Here is a 22,236-nt window from a genome sequence, read left to right on the forward strand (position 1 = left end):
GGTGAAGGTTAGCGGGCTGTATATTCAAAAGTCTCTTTCCTAAAGATGGATAAGGGCCCCAATGTAGGGGGCCAGAGTTCGAGGCTGACTTGTGCCACTCTCGCAAATGGAGGGAAAAGTACTGGTGTTTTCGGGGCTCAGTCCTCGCCACTGCAGCCGCCATCCTCTATCGCTCCCTGCTAGCTCAGCCACAATCCTACTCCTCCTAATGGTTAAGTAAGCCGGGATTATTTTTTTTAAATAATTAAATAAGTAATTTAAAATTACTTATTTTAATGTTATTGTAGTTCATCCATTGGGGCAAAGAAATCAATGACAGCAACTTGGCCCCTCCCACCAGGTCACATGGCCAGCAAGCCACTCTCACAAAGAAGGCCACACCCACAGAGTAGGTTCCAAAAATTTTTGAAACCCACCACTGCTGTATGCCAACGTTCATAATAAGAGGGACCAACAGGGAGAGGTTGAAGTTCTAGTACATGAAGGGAAATACAATATTGGGAGTATTGATGAGATGGAACCCATGATTGGAACACACAATTAGGATATTAATTGATTGGAACACACAACTAGGATATAAATTGTTCAAACGAAACACACCTAACAAAAGAGGAGCTGGAATTGCATTACATGTAAAAAATCACTACACTTTTACAGAAATAAACAATAAAACTAACCCCTGGATACTTGTTCAACTTATCTTCTAATTGCTAACTTGAGGTCATTAGATGTTTTAGCAATACCATAACAAGTCCTCTGGAAGAAGGAAGAAAACAACAATGGTAAATCACACCAGTAACCTCCAGGGATGGAATCAGTAACCCATCTGGGCCTACCTTTGTGTTCCAACTCTAGAATTTGCATCTGTGGTACAGTATAAAGAATTAGGGTCAAAACCCAGACCCATTTTCTAATGAAACATTCAATGCATCCAAGAAAACCATCTGTGCACACATGTAATAAATATGCCAAAAGGAAGAATCACCTGCCTATTAATTATAATAACCTGCATCACTAACTTTTCAGGTGAGGCTTTGGGAAAATGTAGGATAAAAATATCTGGAAGTTCAGCATCATGAATAATAGAAAGTTCTTACTTTTAAAAACTGCATCAGGGCTGCGTTGCTTGGATCGTTAGGATCAAGTTTTGTTTCAGTCACCCACTTGGCTAATTTCTTCATGTCAGTTAATCCAGATGTGCCAATTGATGTAATAGCATCCACTTTTTTTAAGGACCTGAAATTTTGACATAAGAATAAAAACAATTGGTTAAAATAAGTCTTCCAAATATTTGGAAGAAAGAAAAAGAAATGAAAGAATCTCTATGTTGGTGATCCTAGTTACGGATTGTCAATTTTGTATAAGTTCATTAATTTGCCGTTTCAAATAAAATTTACACACAGCTTTACAATCACATTACATCATTTCACAAGACTCACTACTGTTGAAGATGTGTATTCTTTAACAAGTTCATTTGAGTATTTGAGTATTTGAAAATTTATTTATAGGCCGCCCTTTTCCCTGGGGGGACTCAGGGCGGCTTACAACTCATGGGGAGGGGGATACAAACAGTAACACATAAGAGCAATACATAATTAAAAATAGAACACAACATTCATACCATTCGGGTGGGGGTGAGTTACATTCTTTAACCCCAGGCCTGACGGGATAGCCAGATTTTAAGGGCTGTGCGGAAGGTCTGGAGGGTGGTGAGGGTACGAATCTCCACGGGGAGATCGTTCCAAAGGGTCGGAGCTACTACCGAGAAGGCTCTCCTCCGCGTAGTTGCCAGTCGACACTGACTGGCAGATGGAACTCGGAGGAGGCCTAATCTATGTGATCTAATGGGTCGCGAGGAGGTAATTGGCAGGAGGCGGTCTCTCAAGTATCCAGATCCACTACCATGAAGGGCTTTATGGGTGGTAAGTAGCACCTTGAAGCGCACCCGGAGATTGACAGGTAGCCAGCGCAGCTCGCGGAGGATAGGTGTTATGTGGGTGTACCGAGGTGCACCCACGATCGCTCGCGCGGCCGCATTCTGGACTAGCTGAAGTCGCCGGATGCTCCTCAAGGGCAGCCCCATGTAGAGCACGTTGCATGGTAAGTTAATAAAGAGAAAATAAATCTGAAGTACTTTTATTCAATGAAATATCATTGTGCTTTAAATAATACACAATGCCATTACAGAGTAGTTCAAGATTCAATAATGGTCAGCTGATACATGCATACAAAACTTAAAATATAATTCAACATCTGGCTAAAACAATGATTCCAAAAATTATGAAGCCTGACAGAGGTTTTTTTTTTCTCTCCCTAGGAAAGAAAGGGCTTATGGAGGACGTTGAATTGAACTCTGTTGAAGTTCACTACCTTGAAAGAGCAGAGTTCTTCTGTGACACCGGAGGAACCAGTGGTATCCCATTTGCTCCAACAGCCCAGGACACACTGCATGACACTTTACCAGAAGTCATTAAAATCATATTATTACTACCATCTGCTTCAAATGAAAATGGAACCCCTGCAAGAAGAGATCAAAAAGTTCTGCTCAGATCTGACAAATCAACCATGGTTTGTGTTCTTTTGAACCAATAAAAATATTTGGTTTGCATAGTCTTTAATGCTATTGTATTTTTCCTTAGAGCAGTGATTCCCAAACTTGGCAACTTTAAGACTTGTGGACTTCAAGCTCTGCTGGCTGGAGAATTCTGGGAGGTGAAGTCCACAAGTCTTAAAGTTGCCAGGTTTGGGAACCACTGCCTTAGAGGGAGGAAGGGGGGAGGGAGGGAGGGAGGGAGGGAGGGAGGGAGGAAGGAAGGAAGGAAGGAAGGAAGGAAGGAAACCAGTTTTCAGCAAGTTTTGGAGAGCTATCAAAGGTGGTTGTGAAGCTGAACACCTCAAGTTGCCTACGACAGTGGTCCCCAACCTTTTTATCGCCGCGGACCAGTCAGCCTTTGATAATTTTACCGTGGCCCGCTGAGCGCGCACAGGGGTGGGGGGGCGAAAATGGGGGAATACAAACATACTTTTTAAATCCACCTTCCCAATTCAACACCTGAATCATATCCCACCTTCCATTTTGTATGTAGATTTTAAGGAATAAACAGCTGAATTAATCAAGGTCAAAGATAAAAAGAGCAAGGGCAAAATTAAATAAGCCAGAGGATAGCAATGTAAAAAGAATACAGTATTAAGCCCATTCACTCTATCTAAGCCCCCCCACCTCACAAGGTTGTCGTGGGGGAAATAGGGGGTGGGAGTATTAGGTATCTTCACTACCATATATAAAAGGAGATACTATCTTAAATAACAAAGTGGGCCCCCACCTCCAAAATATACTAAAAGAAAAAAGATTCCATGTGCTCAACTAATTTTTTTTAAAATCATCACTATATTATGGACTACAGACATATATATATATATATATATATATATATATATATATATATATATATATATATATATATATATATATACACATACATACATGCATATATACATACCATACGTATGTACGTACGTATATATATATAATGTCCAAATAACAGGAAAAGCGCTTCAAGGACCAAAGTATATTCCTTTTTTGCAGCCTTAAGAGAACTCTCGTTTTTTGAGGCTCAGAACCAGGCATTCTCGTGGGCTGCAAAAAGGAAACGCGACCCGGGAGCGCAGCCTCCAAGAGTCCATATTGCCAATAACTATGCGTGGGGGGAAAGGAAATGTGTTTTGTGAGGAAGAGAAAGAGCGCGCTTCACCGATGCCCATTGGCGAAATTTTGGAAGAGAGGCAAGAGACTTCAGGCACCGAGCCCCCACCCCTGGCTGCGGCAACTGGAGCGGGCGGGAGGCAGGGAAGGGGTGGGCAAGACCTCCGCTTTTCCACCGTGCGCTGCAATAGCGGCAGCAGCGGCCTGAATCTGGCGACTGCCCCTCACCACCTCAGGCGGCACTCATACCCTCCCCTTTCCTGCGCTACCGTTAGACTCCTCTCAGCCCCCCACCCACGCCCGCGGAGGGCGCACGCGTGCCAAAATCGCGCACCCCCATCTCCCCTCAAAAGACCCCCCCCCCGCCCTCGGCTGCCCAACGTTCTCTCTCTCTCTCTCTCTCTCTACCTCTCCCGCCGTTCCTTCTCACAAGCCAAGGCCGGGCGGGGAAGCGAGAAAAAGAAGAGAGCGGCCTCCAAGGGCTCCGCTTCCAGCGCATGGTCTGCCCCCTCCTCGCCTCGCTTCCAGGCGAGCCGACTGAGGCGAGAAAGGAGAAAGAGGCGGAGGCGTTCACTGAGGGGACAGCTGACTCGGGGAGGGGGCGGAGGTGGTGTAGTAGCGGGGGATTCTTCCTCCTCACCTCACTTGCTCCTGTGCTTCCGCGCAGCTCCCCCCCTCCGGCGACGGTGCTGCATGAGTGAAGAGTCGGCCGTTGCATGGCCCCCGGCCGCTGCAGCGATCATGGCCCCCGGCCGCTGGGCGGCCCGGTGCCAGGTACTCCACGGCCCGGCACCGGTCCGCGGACCGGGGACCACTGGTATACGGTATATTTGAACTTAGCACTAAAGCCACACTCTGTCAACTATGTTAGCTGGTTTACAATCTTCTGAACATGAACAAATAAGAAATGGAACAATCTCTGTACCACTGCCCACTCCTTCATGGTCCAGTGTTACACACTGGTCACTGCTGAATTCAATTTCTTCGATTGGAGCTCTTCCTGTCAGGACAGTCGTCTCCGGGATGGGCACAAATACTTCCATTAACAAGTTAGCACTGCCATGTCCAATTGTTTCATAAACCTGTAATAAAGGGAAGAAATTATTCCAAACCCTAATCACTTTGAGTGTTTGGTAATTATATTTAATTTACGTCCTTTTTTCAAATATATTCTCATGGCCATAAGTAAGTACATGCATTTCAAGAGACTGGAGAAGGATGGCATAAGTTAGAATTGCTTGTCTCTCATTATGTATCATAATATCAGGGCTACATTGTAAAAATATGCTCCAGCTTGGGGTATACTAGAATGGTAATTGGATGGGCTCCCTTTCCCTGATAAGTGAAAGCAGAGAAAGTGATTCTCGTTTGAAAATCCAGCTCTTGGGTTGCAAAAGCCACTGGATCATGGACTCCAAAATCAGCAACTGTGGAGGAAATGCAGCGGTTCAAAGGAATGATATTAAATTAACAAGAAAGTATTGACATTTATGCTTTACAAGCTCTTTACCATTGCATATACATAACTAGTTGGGATGAAAGTTTTGAAGAATTTTGTTTGAAATAGATAGTAGTTCAAGCTGCCATCGAAGCAGTGTAGAAGTACAAAAAAATAAAAGCAAGAAAAATTGAGCATGCCATCTATATCCCATACAAGAAAGTGAGGCTAGCCTTGTCCATGAACAGAATTTCACTATGAAAAGAACTTTCTATCATTCAAATCCATGGATAAAATAAATTACTCAAGTTCCTCTATGGAAACTAAATCTAAACAAGTGAAGTTAGGATTTTTTCAGAACTCTTGACATAGATAAGAATTGTGACCCGACAAATGCGTGCACGACAAAAGCCTGGCGACAAAACCACGGTGCAAAAACCGTGAGGTCATACACGCGCCCACAACAAAACGCCAACAAAACCACGCCCACAAAAGCGCGATTTCAGTTAAGGTAAGGGTTAGGTTCAGGGTTAGGTTCAGGGTTAGGTTTAGGGTTAGGTTTAGGGTTAGGTTTAGAGTTAGGTTTAGAACTCACGGTTATTACTTGTTTGTTGAAGGCGCGCTTTTGTCGGTGCGCTGTTGTCGGTGCGCTTCTGCGCTCATTCGCTGGTGTGATTTAGAACTCGCGGTTTTCTCGCTGCGGTTTCGTCGGCACGGTTTTGTTGAGCGTGCATTTGTCGGTGAACTGATAAGAATATTTACATTCTACTGTTTCTCTATGTGTTTAACACAATAACTTACCTGCAATTTTAAACTCTCTGGCCAGTTGAATATTTGCACATTAAAAATCTGTCCAACATGAATTCTAAAGTCTGAGCTCATCTGTCGAGAAACTGTTCTAGACACCTCTTTGGAATTCAAAAGAATTTTTAAGAAGATAGACCTTTTCTTCACATCTTCACGTCTTGCAACTTCAGTTCTACAAACAGGTTAACAACAAGTAAATAAAACATGTACATTTGCTTGAATAATAATAAAGAAGAGAAGAGAAAGAATTAAGATAACAAAATAGAAATATAATGATTGTGCCAAAAGAAAGCAAAAGTAGAACCAATGGTAAGTGAGTGTAATCACAAAACAACTGGAACACCATTTGAACACTATAAACACCCCAGACAACATAAAGATCAATCAATTGCAAAAGACAGTTTTATTCGGAACAGCTTAGATCCTGCGACAATTTAACACTATCAAACATGAACACCTGCTTATCTCATGTCCTTGGAAAGGACTTGACAGGTGGAAAAAATTGCCAAATCCTGTCTAAACAACTGACTGACTGCATGACCAATCAAAATAATTTATTCATTTTATATATTGCTCAACTTCCATCAAGTCCGGACAGTCTTGTCTTTGAGATGTTTCATAGGGTTTTGATAACTAAAACATGCGTTTAAAATAAGATAATCTTCACTCTATGCAGTGTGTGCAATCCATTTTTCACATCTTTAACCCCGACCCCCTTATAAAAGTTCTAAAGCACAGGCTCTTTTCCCAAAATAAAATTACACATCGTTACCTTTTAATTAACTGCTTTTAATTGTGACTATATTCTAGTGATACTTTGATGTTATGCTAATTCGGCTCACCTAGGACAAGCCTCATTCGGAGTGATGCTCCCCACCAAGCTTAATTCAGGGATTAGAATGGGTTCTCCAGGCTGCCTTCTGTTCTCAGCAGCTTTTCTGCGAACTTGCAACTCCACCTGCTGTTGGTCAATTGGGGGAGGTGGAAGAGGTTTCAAAGGTTCCTCCATTTGCTCAGATTCTTCATCTTCCAAGTGTTGACTTGATTTCTTCTTTTGTTTCTTTTGGTTTTTCTATATGAGTGAAAAGATTTATTTGTTTTTGGTGGATCTCTCATGCATGGGTTTTGCTGGACTGACAATTTTTTCCTCTAATTTGATAAATGAATGTGATAAATAATTCAATTGGTGGCTGGATGTTACTAATTTTTACTACAGTTATTCTATTATTAGAAGTTTACCTGTTTTTTTTAATCTTAGAATTTAGATAAATTCCTACAAATAAACAGGACTTTAACAGGACTTTATCCTTTAAAATGGCTTAATGTCGATGGAGATTCTCAATCATCCAGAACATGGTTGTCCCAAAGGTGCTTTCTTTTCCAAAAGGCAACTGGATTTCTTGGGTTTTTCTCTGAAAATGTTTCACTTCTCATCAAGAAGAAGGGACCTGAAGAAGCTTCATAGATGAGAAGCAAAACATTTTCAAAGTAAAAAACAAGAAAGTCCAGTTGCCTTTCGGAAAGGCACCTTTTGGGTTTAAAGTGGCTTCGATGTAGAAAACCATTATTTTTTAGATATACAGTATATTCTGCTTTTCTTTCAGAAGCTGAAGAAAAATATACAAAGCACTTTTATTTTTTTAGATTGCTATAATTCTCTTAGAAAGACTGGGCTTTTTTTTCTCTCTCAATATATTTTAGACTGTGTTTGTTAAAAATCTATACCATGTACGGGCTCTGGGAAGTCGGGGGGGGAGGGAGGTGGGGGGTTGGGGGGGAGGGTGTGGGGAGGGAGGGATATATACTAGGTTAGATTTCAATGTAATGTGACTTCACATGTATACTGTTTTTCTATAATTTTTCTGTAAAAATAGGATAAGTTAAGTACACTGACATATAGTGGAAATACACCAAGGGGAGGAGGAGTGGAATAGAAGAAAGACGGGTAGAGAGGGACGGGAGAGAAGATGGGAGGGAGGGTGAGAAGGAAGGGAGGAAGTGGATCGGGAGAGAAGAGTGGTAGAGGGGGAGGGGAAGTAGGGTAGAGGGGGATGATGGAGGGAAGATAGAAAGTTGGAGGGGGGTGGAAGAAAGAGGTGTATGGAGAGGGGAAGAGGTATATTGGGTTTGTATTTGGGGGGGGTATTGCTGACAAGAGGAATTGCTGCGATTATTGTTTAATGTTGTACGGCGCCGGCTATGCACAGTATATATGTGAGTGTATGAAAATGAAAAAATGGAAAATAAAAACTTTTAAACAATTAAAAAAAAAGAAAGACTGGGCTGATAGACAGACTGAGCTTATGTGAGTAGGGGGGGGGGGTTGAATCTAGTATTGAAACAAACTGCCACTAGTATTTGACAATCATGGTAAATGATCATAGAAATTACCCTCCTGTGTTGATTCGTTTCATATGGAAAAGATTGTAAGTAGATTTGTCTCTTGCCTATATTAACATTGTGACAGTCTGAAAGGACAGAATGCAAAAAATAATTCATTCTAATCTATGTCATTTGACCAGCCTTTCCCGACTATGGTGTCATTAAGTTGTGTGGACTTCAACTCCTAGAATGATCCGTCTAGAATGCTGTTGAAGTACACGTGTTTTAAAGTTACCAGAGTTGAGAAACACTGTGCTAGACTGTGGCACGACATAACCGCGGTCGTCAAAATCGCGGAGATAAAATTGCGGCGCTAAAGCCGCGACGTCATCACCGCCGCAACAACAGCGCAGCAACAGAAGGGCGCTTTAAAACGGCGCCGCGGCAGAAAGCCGACTTCAATTAAGGTAAGCGTTAGGATTAGGTTTAGGGGTTTGTTTTAGGGTTAGGTTTAGGGGTAGGTTTAGGGTTAGGTTTAGGGTTAGGGTTAGCGTTAGGTTTAGCATTAGGTTTAGCGTTAGGGTTAGGTTTAGGGTTAGGTTTAGGGTTAGGTTTAGGTTTAGGGTTAGGTTTAGGGTTAGGTTCAGGGTACTGAGTGCTTGGGAATGTGCGAATTTGCCCTCCGCGATTATGTCATCGCGGTAGGGTCGCGTTTTTTCTTAGTGCTTAGAACAGCGCGAATTAGTCTTCGCGCTTATGTCTCCGCAGATAAGGGCTTCGCGGATTTGTGGTGGAACCGTGCTAGACAACTAAGCCCATGCCTAATCTCTTTCCCACATTAGCCAACATAGTATGTGACCAAAAAACACTTCCCACCCACAATGATGCTGACTCAAACCTGTGCTTTCTTCCATGTTTTCCATGCCCGAAGTTCAGTTTTATATTCGTCCATTTTCTTTTCATACTGTTCACTATTTTCTTCTAGTAATTCAGCTATTTCAGCCTGAATTTCTGCCTCATAGGCCTTCTCATCCAACTTCAGGTCAACTTCTTCCCTTTAAATAGTAATAAAATCGAAGCCATAAATAAAAAACAATGTTGGTATATTACATTCTAATATGTGTTGCATTTTCCACATGATCAACATTGATCATGAAAGATTGGAGGTTGAAAGATAGTATTATTATGTATATCCAAATAATAATTGGCATTAGAATGGCGTATTGAAATATTGAACAACCAATAATGAAGGACTATGTCTTAATATAAACACTAGGTTGAGTAATGATGACCTGACTAGAATTTGGAATAGAGGCAGAAATAAGAAATAAGGGTTAACATATTTAACATAATTTTTACATGATAGAATATGAGTAATAATTGGATGGAAAGATTAGCAGTCAAATGATGATATTAATATGTGTTGTGGCCCAGCAGGAGCCGTTGGAGCTGCCACCAGACTCCGACAGTGAGGAGCCCTATGAGTCAGCTCTGGAGGATGTGGAGGACCCTGGACATGGTTCTGACTCCGAGCAGGGCGCAGAGAGGCTGATTGGCCACCAGGAGGTGCCTGAGCCTTGAACCAGTGGAGAGGAGACAAGGGACTGTGATCGTGATGTCATGCATTGGAGCAGTGGGGAGGAGCTAAGGGAGTTGGAGTTGTTCCTGGATGCACGACACGGAGAGCTAATAGGCGTAAGGAACAGTTACGCAGTTACAGGAGGTAATTGCACTCAGCCAGTGGTAATTAGGCTCCTCTCAAGACTATAAAAGGAATGATTGTGCACACACCCTTTTGCAGGAGTCAACATATTCACTAATACGTGGCTAGCTTGGCAGGCTGGATTGCTGCCAAGGTTAGTCTGTGCTGGATTGCTGCCAAGGCCTGGACTGTGCTGGATTGCTGCCAAGGGCCTGTCTGTGTATCAATAAATCCTGGAAGTATCTTTGTCTCGGCGTGCTTTGGTGTAGGACGAGGGAGGTCAGAACAACTATGTATCCTTAAATAATATACTATTGGCATTAAAATGGAACACTGACATACTGAATAATTATTATAAAACAAATATGTATATTAATAATAGGATGTTACAAGTTTGATTCATGTAACAAATATTAATGCTATTATTGTTATTTGGAACAAAATGAATTATACCCAGAGACCACACTGTTGATGTATTGATATTGATATAGATTTAAAAATAAAAATTATATAAAACAAAAAACAAACAAACAGAAAAAGGTCATAAAAGATGATCACATGACCCTGGGACACTGCAATCATCATAAATGTAAGTCAGTTGTCAAGCATCCTAATGACCAAGGGATGCTGCAACAGTCGTACGTGTGAAAATGGTCATGTCACTTTTTTCAGTGCTCTAGTAACTTCGAACCGTCCTTAAGTAAACTGTTGTAAGTCGAGGACTACCTGTTTATCATCTCAATGAGATCCAAGCCTTAGATTTAAGTCAGAAGCAATGTATGCAGAAAAGCTCCAAATTTAATATATTAAATAATGTAACACCTACTTTCTCATGAAGAGCTTCAGGGGTGTGTTAATAAACTTCTGAAAATCACGCATGGATTTTATTTCTTTCCAGACTTTAATCATGGCTTTCAGCAAGGTTCGATCTTTTTCTTGTTCATTATCGCGAAGTCTTCTTGTTTTCCTGTTCATGAATACAGACATTTCATTGCAGGGAATATATACAGTACATTAATATACATCAAATAACATTAGCAATATTGGAAAATGCCTATAATCACTCAGCTATAGTGTAGCAGGTCAGATTATCGAATCCCAAATCAATTAATAACCAGGTTGCCAAGATGATGCACCTTACTTTTCTGGGAACGTAATAAGGTCCCTGGGATAGTGGCAGGAAGCTATATAGGTGCAGTCATGATTTTATCTCTGCAGAAGAATAGTGCCATCTTACTCAAGCAGAAACTACCACTGAAGCAAAACTGACACTCTCTATTCTCACTACAGTCTCTATCTTATTTTGCCCATGGCTTCCCTGAAAACTGACAAAATCTTTAGGACCAAGCAAGATGTGGCCTGGGAACTTTAATGCTTATATTATATTGGGCAGGAGGAATAACCTTGAAGAACAAAAGGAACAGTCGTAGTCAAAGCCACATTCTGATTTTTTTTTTAAAAAATCTGAGTCTAGGCCAGAACAACAATTGAAAAAATGTCTCAAGCAAAACACTTCCTAGTTCTGGAATGGGACGACTCACATTGGCCAGGTTGGCACAGATGAGTCAGTGCAGATGGGTAGGCATGACCAGGTGGATGGGGGCACAAATTTAATCCAAAGAATAAAGGACAATGATCAGAACAAGGAAGAAAGAATGGAGCTACCAGAAGAAACAGTGGGGGAAGTGAAGATAAATCAGCAAGAAGAAGATAACAAGGAGGAAATATTGGCAAAATAAATAGTGATTAAGGAACTAAAAAAGAAGGAAAATAATGTAAAAGATTTAAAAAGGGAATGGGAAACTGGAAGAGATCTGGGGAAAAGAGATAAGGAGGTGGAATGGATAGTTCTGGAATTAGACAGTGGGAAAGGGTAGAGATGGGAGAAAAAGTTAGATTGCATAGTCAAATAGAGGAAGTAAAAGACTTAAGGGGCAAATATGGGAGGAAAACTAAAAAGAAAATAAGGTTTGGAAGCAGGTAAGAGATGAAGGATAAGGGAAAATAGAGTAAAAGAATATTTCCAATCGGCCAGGTCTCCCTGTCCACCAACTTTGTCATTGGCATGTGACAGGAATCTTTCTCCCTTCCTGCCCCTTTTCTCCCTCCTGACTCCCTGGCTCCCAACAGACTGAGGGCTGCCAACTTACACCCACTGGCACATCCAGCTTGTGACAGTCTCCCTGCCCACTGCACCACTCACTTCACCCAACCTGTCTCACTTCTGCTTTTCAGAATGGCTATTGGGCTGAGACCAAGTAGCTCCCTCACCCACCTGCCCTGCCAGTCCAATCTTCTGTTTATTTGAAAGTTGCAGGGGGATGGTGGAGAAAACTCAGTTCTTCACTCCCACAGAGTTATGTATAGACAGAAAGATCTGGAAATGGTGAGGATTTGTCTGCCTGGAGAAAAATATGAAACATGACAGCTCTCAAGATCCAGGTGGGCCAAAAAAAACCTCCCTTTTGTTAGGGTTCAGGTGGAGCTGGTTCCTCCCCATCCAGATCTTCATGGCCTACAGTCCAGGAGGAGGAGGAGGAGGAGGAGGAAGAGGAGGAGGAGGAGGAGGAGGAAGATGATGGGGAAGTTGTTCTTGGGGGCAGTGGATTGACCATCGCTGGGCTTCTGGGCAAGCTCCAAGAGGCTTCACGGATTTTTCTTCGTTTGAGGTTATGGCACTGGTGTGGGACAAAATGGTTCCTGCCTCCATGTCTGGTTCCAGCAGTTTAAGGAGGCGTGGAACTGGTGGAGTGCTGAGTTTTCATAACATCCAGTTAGCCAAGATGACTTGTTCTGTTCTTGACTTGGCTGTTCCCAGCAATGCCCACCCAATGCACCCACCTCCCCATGCCCATCCATCCGTGCTGACCTGACCACACGCACTCATCCATGCCCACCCAGCCATGCTCATCCATTCATGTCAACTTGGTTGCAATGAGTTGTCCTACATCCTCCTACTTCTCCCATAGAAGGGAGAAAAGGGGAAGGAATATTCACACTTGCAAGACTGTTACTATAACCTTATAATAATAGCAATATTGGTCTGGTTTCCTAGTCTGGACTAATTGGAAGATCTGACAAGCTGTCCCAACTGATTTGTCCCCATAACACTTTCTTTTTCCTACCATTCTAGTTGCTCCCAGAAATGGCACTTAAGAAAAGGACAATAAATAAAAGGTGTTTTATCATAGCAAATGTTTACACAAAGAGGGACTTAGGAGAGAGTCAGAAATCTTTTGCTGGCTGGCCATTACGTAGTTTCAATTAAACCAAAATATCTACCTTACAAGATAAATACTTGAAATAGCTCATGGAAAAAGAGGTTCTTACAAAATTCCAATGACAACAGTTCATTGGCTTTTATTAGAACATGACTCTGTTCCTTTTTTCCCCAAAAACACTTTTTAAGCTGGATAACTTTTTTAAACTTACAGAATGAATAATTGAACAATTATTAATCTACTCACCTTATTTCAAGCTTATAATCAGTTACGCTTTGTTGGACTACTAAGTTTGGAATTCCACTTTCAGTAGTATCCAAAATATTTTGTAAAGCATTTCTGAGAGCATGAAGCTAGAAAATAAGCTTATAAATATTAGTTTGATTTCTTTGCACCACCATATGAAACCATTATATTTCTATATTTTTCCTTATTACTAGCAACATCAATAGACCTGCTTTTCTATGAAAATGCCAGAAATATTTTCCAAAATAAACCTGGGAAGAACATTGAAAATATGATTTTTTGATAGTTTATTATTTTTCAATATTGTTGTCTCGCCTTTATTATTGCTTTTATTTTAAATTATATTCTTCCCAATCCTAAAGTCCAAGATTTATAATTCTAACCAATGTATCCATCAATCAAATACCTAAAAGTAAAGAAGACAATGAAGAAGATTCACACAAAGCAAGCTTGGTATTTAAATCTTTTCAGAATCCAACCTTAAATGAGGCTTCCCTCATTGGTTTTGTTTGTTGGAAGCTGGCTGGGAAGGTCATGTGGACCTCAACCTATGACAATTGAGCCCAAAATTTCTGATGCTTAGCAGAAAAGAGAGTTAAGTAGTTTTGCTCCATTTTACAACCGTTCTTGCCACAGTTATTAAGTGAACCACTGCAGTTAGGTTAGTGTTGTGGCCCAGCAGGAGCCGTTGGAGCTGCCACCAGACTCCGACAGTGAGGGGCCTTCTGAGTCGGCTCTGGAGAAGGTGGAGGACCCTGGACAGGGTTCCGACTCTGAGCAGGGCGCAGAGAGACTGGTTGGCCACCAGGTGGTGCCTGAGCCTTGGACCAGTGGGGAAGAGACAAGGGAGAGTGATCCAGAAGCCAGCAGTGAGTTGTTCCTGGATGCACGCCATCGAAGAGCTATTCGGCGTCAGGAGCAATTACACAATTACAGGAGGTAATTGCGCTCAGCTGATGGTCATTAGGCTCCTCTCCAGACTATAAAAAAGACTGCTTGTGACACACCCTTCTTGCAGAAGTCAACGCATTGACTAAGGAGAACGTAACTAACTTGGCAGGCTAGATTGCTGCCAAGGTTTGTCTGAGTTGCTGCCAAGGTTTGTCAGACTTGCTGCCAAGGTCCTTATCTGTTTGTTTGCTTGGCTTTCAGCCACCGAGATTCTAGTCTTGTTATTAAATTAAGCTCGTCTCGGCTTTCGTTACTGGACGGGTCAGAACAGGTTAGTAACACAGTTCTTATGTGAATCTGGCTTCCCCATTTACTTTGCTTGTCAGACGGTCGTAAAAGGGGGTCACAAAGCCCAGGGACACAACAACTATCATAAATACATGTCACGTCTACAATCCTGAGATCGCCTGGTTTATTTGATTATATATTATTTAGAACATAGAACATACATAGAATTGAAAAGAAGATCAGAAATTTTCTAGTCTAATCCCTGCTTGAGCAGGAGACCCTATACCATTTCAGACAAATAGTTGTCCATTTTCTTTTTGAAAGGCTCCAGTAATGGATCACCCACAATTTCTGAAGGCAAGCTATTCCATTGGTTCATTGATCTCACAATTAATTTTTTCCCCTTAGTTCTAGGTTGCTTCTCTCCTTGGTTAATTTCCAATCATTTTTTCTTATCTTCCTTTTGTTGCTTTGGAAAATAAGTTGACCTCTTTCATCTTTGTAGGAGCCCCTCAAATATTGGAACAGTACTATCATGTAATTTTCTTTCCTTCCTTTCATTAGACCAGATATACCCAATTCCTGCAACCATTCTCCATATAGTTGATAATATCACAGCTAAGCTAATAACTCAATAAAGTTTGCCAAGCACAAGTAGTTAGCAGTATCTGTTATTTTTATCTAATAACAGAATAAGATTTTCTGGTATTCAACCACAAACATATTTTAATATTTGCATATTTTTCTATAAATATACAGACTTCTGCATATTCTACAAAAATGCTGATTTCTGTTTTATTAACACATTTGCAAATTGAAGAAAATTAGTGAAATTACCTTATCTGTAAGGAGTTTAGTAACATTTCTCTGTTTCCCGGAAAGATATTGATCGAATAACTGAGCCAGTTTTGCTGCCAGAACATGTTCACGGCTAAAGCAAGGATGATGTGTGAATATTAATCCTGAAATGTCAATATCCAACTGAAAGCAACTTTGTAGATCATCATTTTCAACAATGTACTGGTTGGCAAGTCTCATTTTTAGAGCCTAAAATAAAAATTTAAGCAACTACATTCACACAGAGGTATGATAGAATAAGATTTCAGAGAAACATATAACAACTGGATCATACATAATCAACTAATTTGGAGAGTTTTCTTTTCAGCATAAGTTATAAGCCTCTGGCTCGCTTTACATATAACTGAGATTAATTATACCAAAGACTAGCAAACCAGGAATAAATATCACTTAATGCCTAAGGATAAGTTAAATAAAATTTGGAATTGACATTTATCAAGAACTTTTTTTCATGTTTCATTTATTTTATTTGAATAACATATAAAAATGCCATTTCTGAATCCACCATCCCCCTGCAGTGTGTTGTGTGGGTACCATTGTTTTTAGACAATCGTAATCAAAATTTTTACAATAACATTCATCACAATAACACTGATAATATAATAACAATAATATTTTGTTTGTCTATTTTATCAAATTTCCGTTTTAACATTTATCCTTTTTATATCCTTGCATTTCTAACTTCTGTTTTTATTGTCTAACCATTGGTAAAATAAGTCCCATGTCAAAAAGTATTCAGTTTCTTCTTTGTCCTTAATAGTAAATGTTATTTTATCATTTTTTCCAACCAAGTATGTATTTTTGTCCAGTATTTCTTGGCTTTTGGACATGTCCACCACATATGGTAATATGAACCAGGTATTTGGTTGCATTTCCAACATTCAGATCTATCCTTATACATTTTTGCTGGTCTTGTTGGTGCAAAATGCCATCTATAGAACATTTTATACAAATTTTCTTTATATACAGTTGACATAGTCAATTTAACATTTCTATCCCACAATTTCTGCCATTTGTGTAGTTCTATTGCATATCTAAAAATGTTAGCCCAAACAATCGTCTCCTTTATCAGCTCACTTTTAAGTTTGATACTTAATAATTAACAATATATTTTCTTTATCAGTTTTTCATCCATTCCTGTTAATATCTGGTCCAATTCTATTAACTCTGTATTGAAACCATACATTTGGCATTATTCTCATATTGAGATTGTATCTGCATTTGTGACCACCATGCGATATCATCCCTTGGCTACGAAGTTCCTGCTTGGTTTATAATTCCTCTATTTCATTCAAAATATTTTTATACCTTACAATTTTTTCCATGTTAATAACATTAAGCTGTATCCATGCTTCCATTGTGAAAAGCCAGACTGGTATTTTCAGGTAGTGTTGTTCTTTAATTTTAGCCATACTGATTATAGCGCATTTCTAACATAACATGTCTTTGAAAGTAACTATGTATTTTATTCTTCCCATACCATAAAAAAACATGCCAACCAGAGGTGGGTTCCTACCAGTTTGCACCTATTCGGTAGAACCGGTTTGTTAAATCTACCGAACCGGTTAGAAGAGGTTCCACCAGTGGACTCGGAAAGCAGGCCACACCTACAGAAGACGTTCCAAAAAATTTTGAAACCCACCACTGATGCCAACCTAGTTGAAAGTCATGTCTTTCTAAAGTTAACAGTCTTTTATGCCTAAAATTGATCCATTCTTTCACCCATGTAAGTACTGAGGCCTGGTAATACAATTCCCAATATGGCAGCCCAAAGACCCCTCTCTTTTTTTGGAGTCTTGCAACATTTTCAAATTTATTCTTGCTTTTTTCCCCTAGCCAAATATATCTTAATATTATTTTATTTAGTTCTTCAAAATATCCCCCCTCATTTTATTGGAATTGTTTGGAATGAATATAATAGTCTTGATAAAATATTCATTTTTATAGTAGCTATTCTTCCTGTTAATGACAGTTGCAGATCTTTCAATTTCTCCAAATTTAGTTTAATTTGTTGTATCAGTTTCATATAATTGTCCTCTTTAATTGTTACGCATTTTGCTGTTAATTGTATTCCTAGGTACTTCATTATTTCAATTTATCAAGAACCTCTGAGCATGACCTTTGTTCAAAATGGTGATGGTCTCTCAAGGTGGAAACAAAGTCACAGACAGATGTCAAAGTAAGGCTCTTTGCTTGGTGTTTACTAGTTTCTAGGCCCCGTCCAATCTTAGTACTAAAGTAGCCATTTTAAACTAAAAAGGAAGCCTTTAGCTTTGGCCTTTCATGGACGACCATTGAATGAAACCATAAAGACAACCTTGACTGCAGAATCAAGTGCATGTTAGGCTTCTGTTTAATAAAATGGCCGGTCTCAACCTGGACAAGCTGAAATGTTTCATCTGGCAAATGTGGTTATAGAGTTATACAGAATAACAAAGTTGGAAGGGAACTTGGAGGTCTTCAAGCAGGAGATCCTACACCATTCCAGGCAAGTGGCTGTTCAATCTTTTCTTCAAAGTCTCCAATGATAGAGCACCCACAACTTCTGAAAGCAAGCCGTTCCATTGGTTAATTATTCTCTTAAGAATTTTTCCTTAGTTCTTGGTTGCTTTTCTCCTTGATCAGTTTTCATCCTTTGTTTCTTGTCTTGCCTTCTGGTGCTTTGGAAAATAGGTTAAGTCTATCGAGATCCATCTGGATCTTAAGTCTATCTTGTGGGGTGTTGGCTATTCCTGCCAGTTGTGCGTCATCTGTAAATTTGATGCATTTCCCTTCTATTCCCTCATCTAAATTGTTTATGCAGCTGTTGAAGAGTACAAGGCATAAAATGGAACTTTGGGGTACCCCACTGCTTACTTCTCGCCATATAGATGTAGTTCCATTAAAGACTACATGTTTAGTCACTTTATCAAAGAATAAAATAAGATTTGTTTGGCATGATCTGTTTTTAACAAACCTGTGTTGGATTCTGGTTATAACTTTTCTTGCTTCTAGGTGTTCACAAATCTGCTACTTGATTATCTTTACAAGGATCATCCCAGGTATTGATGTCAGGCTGATTGGTCTGTAGTTTCTTCGATCTATTATTACTCCCTTTTTTGAAGATGGGAACCATATCAGCTCTTTTCCAGCCCTCTGGTATTTCCCTGGTGTGCCAGAATCTTTGAAAGATATGATTCAATGGTTTCAATATCACATCTTCCAGTACCTTCAGAACTCTGGGAAGTAGTCCATCAGATCCCAGTGATTTATATTCATCAAGATCTGGCAGGTGTTCTCTTACCATTTTCTTGCTTATTTTAATTTATGTCCTATGTTTTTTATGATTACTGTATTTTTCAGAGTATAAGACACACCAGAATATAAGATGCACCAAGATTTTGAAGAGGCAAATAAAAAAAAGTTTTTGTACTATGCAGACCTCCCCAAAAGAGCCCATTTTTCACAAAAATGGGCCCGTTATTTGTCAAAAGAGGGCATGAATTAGCCTTTAGGCTGCTTATAGAGTACTCCTGGGGGCTGGGGGGCAAAAGCGAGCAAAAAACAGTCTGTTTTTCGCTCATTTTTGCCCTTCCCAGTCCCCAGGAGCATTCTGGAAGCCTCCTAAAAGCTATGTATGGCCATTTTTGCAAAGGGGGCGGGGTTTCTGGAGGCTAGAAATGGTGTATTCAGTGTATAAGATGCACCCAGATTTTCACCCTCTTTTTTGAGGGAAAAAGGTGAGTCTTATACTCCAAAAAATATGGTATGTTTTTGGCAGGTTCAGCTTTATTATCTTTTTGCATGAAGACTGATGCAAAGAATGAATTAAGCAGCTCTGCGTTCTCTCTACTGCCTGTTACTTCCTTGCCGTCTTTACTCATTAGTGGACTGATTGTTTTCTTAATCTTTTTCTTGTTTTTTATATGTTGAAACTTTTAAAATTATTTTTGACATTTGTTACTTCATTCTCAGCCTTTGCTTTCCTTACTTCATCTTTGCAATTTTGGGCTATTTGCTGGTATTCTGCATTAGTTATGTGTCTCTCTTTTCATTTTTTATATTTATTATTTTTGTCTTTCAGTTTTCCAGAGACTTCCTTGTGCAACTATGCTGGTTTCTTCTTGGATTTCTTGTTTTTCTTTTTTAGTGGTTTTGAGCTGGATTGAGCTTTTATAATAATATTTTTCAGAGTTTCCCAAGTTTCTTGAATTGTTTTCCTCTTTAAGATTTTTACCATAGAATCCTTCCCAGGTTCGCTCTCTAGGTTTGTGTAAATCAGCTCTCTTAAAGTTGAAGACACTGGTTTATGTTCTATTGTTTGTGTTGGCATTATAAGTGAATTCAAATATGACATGGTCATTCTCCCCCAAACTTCTGGCAATTTCAACTCAGGAGTGAAATTCAGCAGGTTCTGACATGTTCTGGAGAACCAGTAGCGGAAATTTTGAGTAGTTCATAGAACCAGCAAATACCACCTCTGGCTGGCCCCAGTGGGGTGGGAATGGAGATTTAGCAGTATCCTTCCCCCAGGAGTGGGGAGGGAATGGAGATTTTGCAATATCTTACCCCTGGAGTGGGGTGGGGATGGAGATTTTGCAGTCCCCATACCAAGCTACGCGCACAGAACTTATAGTAAAAAAAAAATGAATTCACCTCTGCTTCATCCCCCTCTGTCACTTCTTCTCTGTTAGTAAGAATTAGGTTCAATATAGCTCTAGTTACCTTTTCTAACATTTGGATGACAAACTTGTCAATAGGTCAAGAACCTGTTTGATCTCCCATTTGATTCACAGTTTGTCTCCTAGTCCATGTCAGGATAGTTAAAATCCCCTTACTACTGTGGCATATTTCCTACATACATTTGTTAATTGGTTAGCAAAAAGTTCATTTACCGTATATAAGACACACCTTTTTCCCCCTAAAAGAGGGTGGAAATTAGGGTGCACATTATACTCTGAATGTAGCTTTTTGGAAGCTTTTTTCCAGCCCTAATGAGTGAAGCAAGATCACTTCACTCATTAGCATCTCATTAGGGCTTAAAAAAAAGCTTCAAGTATTTTTACTGCAGCATACTGTTGGAAAAATTTCCCGATTCACTCAGGCTGGGAAAAGCCAACGGATGAAAGATTTGAAGACTGCCTTAAGAGGTACTTCTTTTGTCCAGTTTCTATTTTTGGGAAATAATCCTCTCAAGGGCAAGGCAAATAGTTCATGTGACTATGTGATTTCTATTCTTTTGGGGATAATCCCTTTAAGGGCAAGGCAGGGATTTTTCCTATCAGCTATCTGAGCTTTCTCAATAGTTTCCTTCAGGCAAGCACTGGGCTGGTTTGTTGATTCAGCTTTGTTACATTTTTACAGCTGTTAAGTGCTTTTGGCTGAATGCCCAGATATCTAGTTAAGCTTATTAAGATTTTCCCCAGCTGCCTGAGGAAAGAAAAAAATGGCAAAAAGTGTTGTTTTATATACTATTATGTCAGATCCCTAAAAGTGATACTGCCATTCAGTTTGAAGTAGAGAGGCCCTGGAGTCAATTTATTAGCAGTGCTTGTGACAACTGATATTTTACAACTGGCTTCCTGGCGCCGAAATGCCTGAGATCCAATCACCTTTTGGGGGAATGTTTATGATGGCCATGTGGGATGTGGCACTTTACTGTGTAACGGAAGATAGCCATGGGAATGTATGTTTATTCAGCTCTCAGTTGATAAAGGAAACATCTTCACACCTGTGTATTGGCTAGAATCTGCATTCTAACAAATGGGAGGGGTCTCTACTGCTTTAATTCTACTTCCATTGCCTAAGGGGATTCAGATGTTGCTTTGACTTTAATGGCTTCCATTCTTCTTAATAAAAGGTTCCTTTTGAAATACTCTGTTTCAAGAGTCTTCATTTTCTTAATTTAGGATAGGAACGCTTACAGTTTGCTTGTTTTTCTGGTGCTATGGGAATAAAAATGAATACCTGGTACGCAGAATTTTCCCCCCTATTTTCCTCCCCCAAAACTAAGGTACGTCTTATACTCCGAAAAATATGGTATGTCTTGTGCTATGTTGGGTGGCCTTGTAGTAATACAACTGTCAATTTTTTCCCCTTTTTATATTGATCTATATGCCATCAAGGAGGATTTCATCCTTGGTTTTGTGAATTTTTGTAGATATGTAGTGATCTCTTATATACTGTATATTGCAACTCTACTCCTCTTTTGTTTGGTCTGTTTCTTTTGAATAGTTTATTTCCTTCCATCAGTACATTCCAGTTGTGAGTTTCATCCAACCAAATTTCAGTAATGGCAACCATATCATATTTGCCCTAATGTACTAGTACTTCAAGTTCACCCTGTTTGTTCCCCAAACTTTGAGTGTTTGTGTATAGGCACTGAGTCCTGCATGGCTGACTTTCTGAGTTTATTTTCTCATTGTTTGATTGGTTGTACTGAAGTTTATGCTTTATTAGGTCCTAAAGATCCTAAGGATTTGGGGGCTTTGGGGGAGGAGCCTGTCGCCGACGGGAGCTCAACGGAGCTTCTCTCAGAGTTCTGGTCTGTATATCTTATAAGATCTATAGATATCTCCCCTTTCTGGCAGAAAGGGGCAGGGAGAAGGTCAGTCGTTAGGATCTCTTTGTAATTCACAGCCTTTTTTTTCGCTGTGAATGGAGAAGAGGTTCAACATTAGCTGAGCTTTTACTCCAGCCAGTTCTTCGCAGCTGCTTTTTTGCAGCCCTAGGCAGGTTGCCCCCCCCCCCAGGACAAAGCTAAGCTATTTAAAAATTAATC

General features: G+C 40.1%; 1 protein-coding gene across 1 annotated transcript in view; it reads right to left on the reverse strand.

Moving 5' to 3' along the window:
- Positions 1-22,236, reverse strand: part of CC2D2A (coiled-coil and C2 domain containing 2A) — a 105,690-nt gene that overhangs the window by 53,230 nt on the left and 30,224 nt on the right. Inside the window, exons 10-18 of the mRNA XM_032224660.1 lie at positions 15,456-15,665; positions 13,440-13,546; positions 10,799-10,939; positions 9,169-9,325; positions 6,791-7,020; positions 5,943-6,120; positions 4,629-4,785; positions 2,371-2,518; positions 1,098-1,236 (exon numbers count right to left, since the gene is read on the reverse strand). Of these exons, the coding sequence (XP_032080551.1) occupies positions 1,098-1,236; positions 2,371-2,518; positions 4,629-4,785; positions 5,943-6,120; positions 6,791-7,020; positions 9,169-9,325; positions 10,799-10,939; positions 13,440-13,546; positions 15,456-15,665 (1,467 nt within the window). The remainder of the gene's footprint in view (positions 1-1,097; positions 1,237-2,370; positions 2,519-4,628; positions 4,786-5,942; positions 6,121-6,790; positions 7,021-9,168; positions 9,326-10,798; positions 10,940-13,439; positions 13,547-15,455; positions 15,666-22,236) is intronic.

This window comes from Thamnophis elegans, chromosome 9 (assembly GCF_009769535.1).
Source record: "Thamnophis elegans isolate rThaEle1 chromosome 9, rThaEle1.pri, whole genome shotgun sequence".
NCBI classification, from domain to species: domain Eukaryota; kingdom Metazoa; phylum Chordata; class Lepidosauria; order Squamata; family Colubridae; genus Thamnophis; species Thamnophis elegans.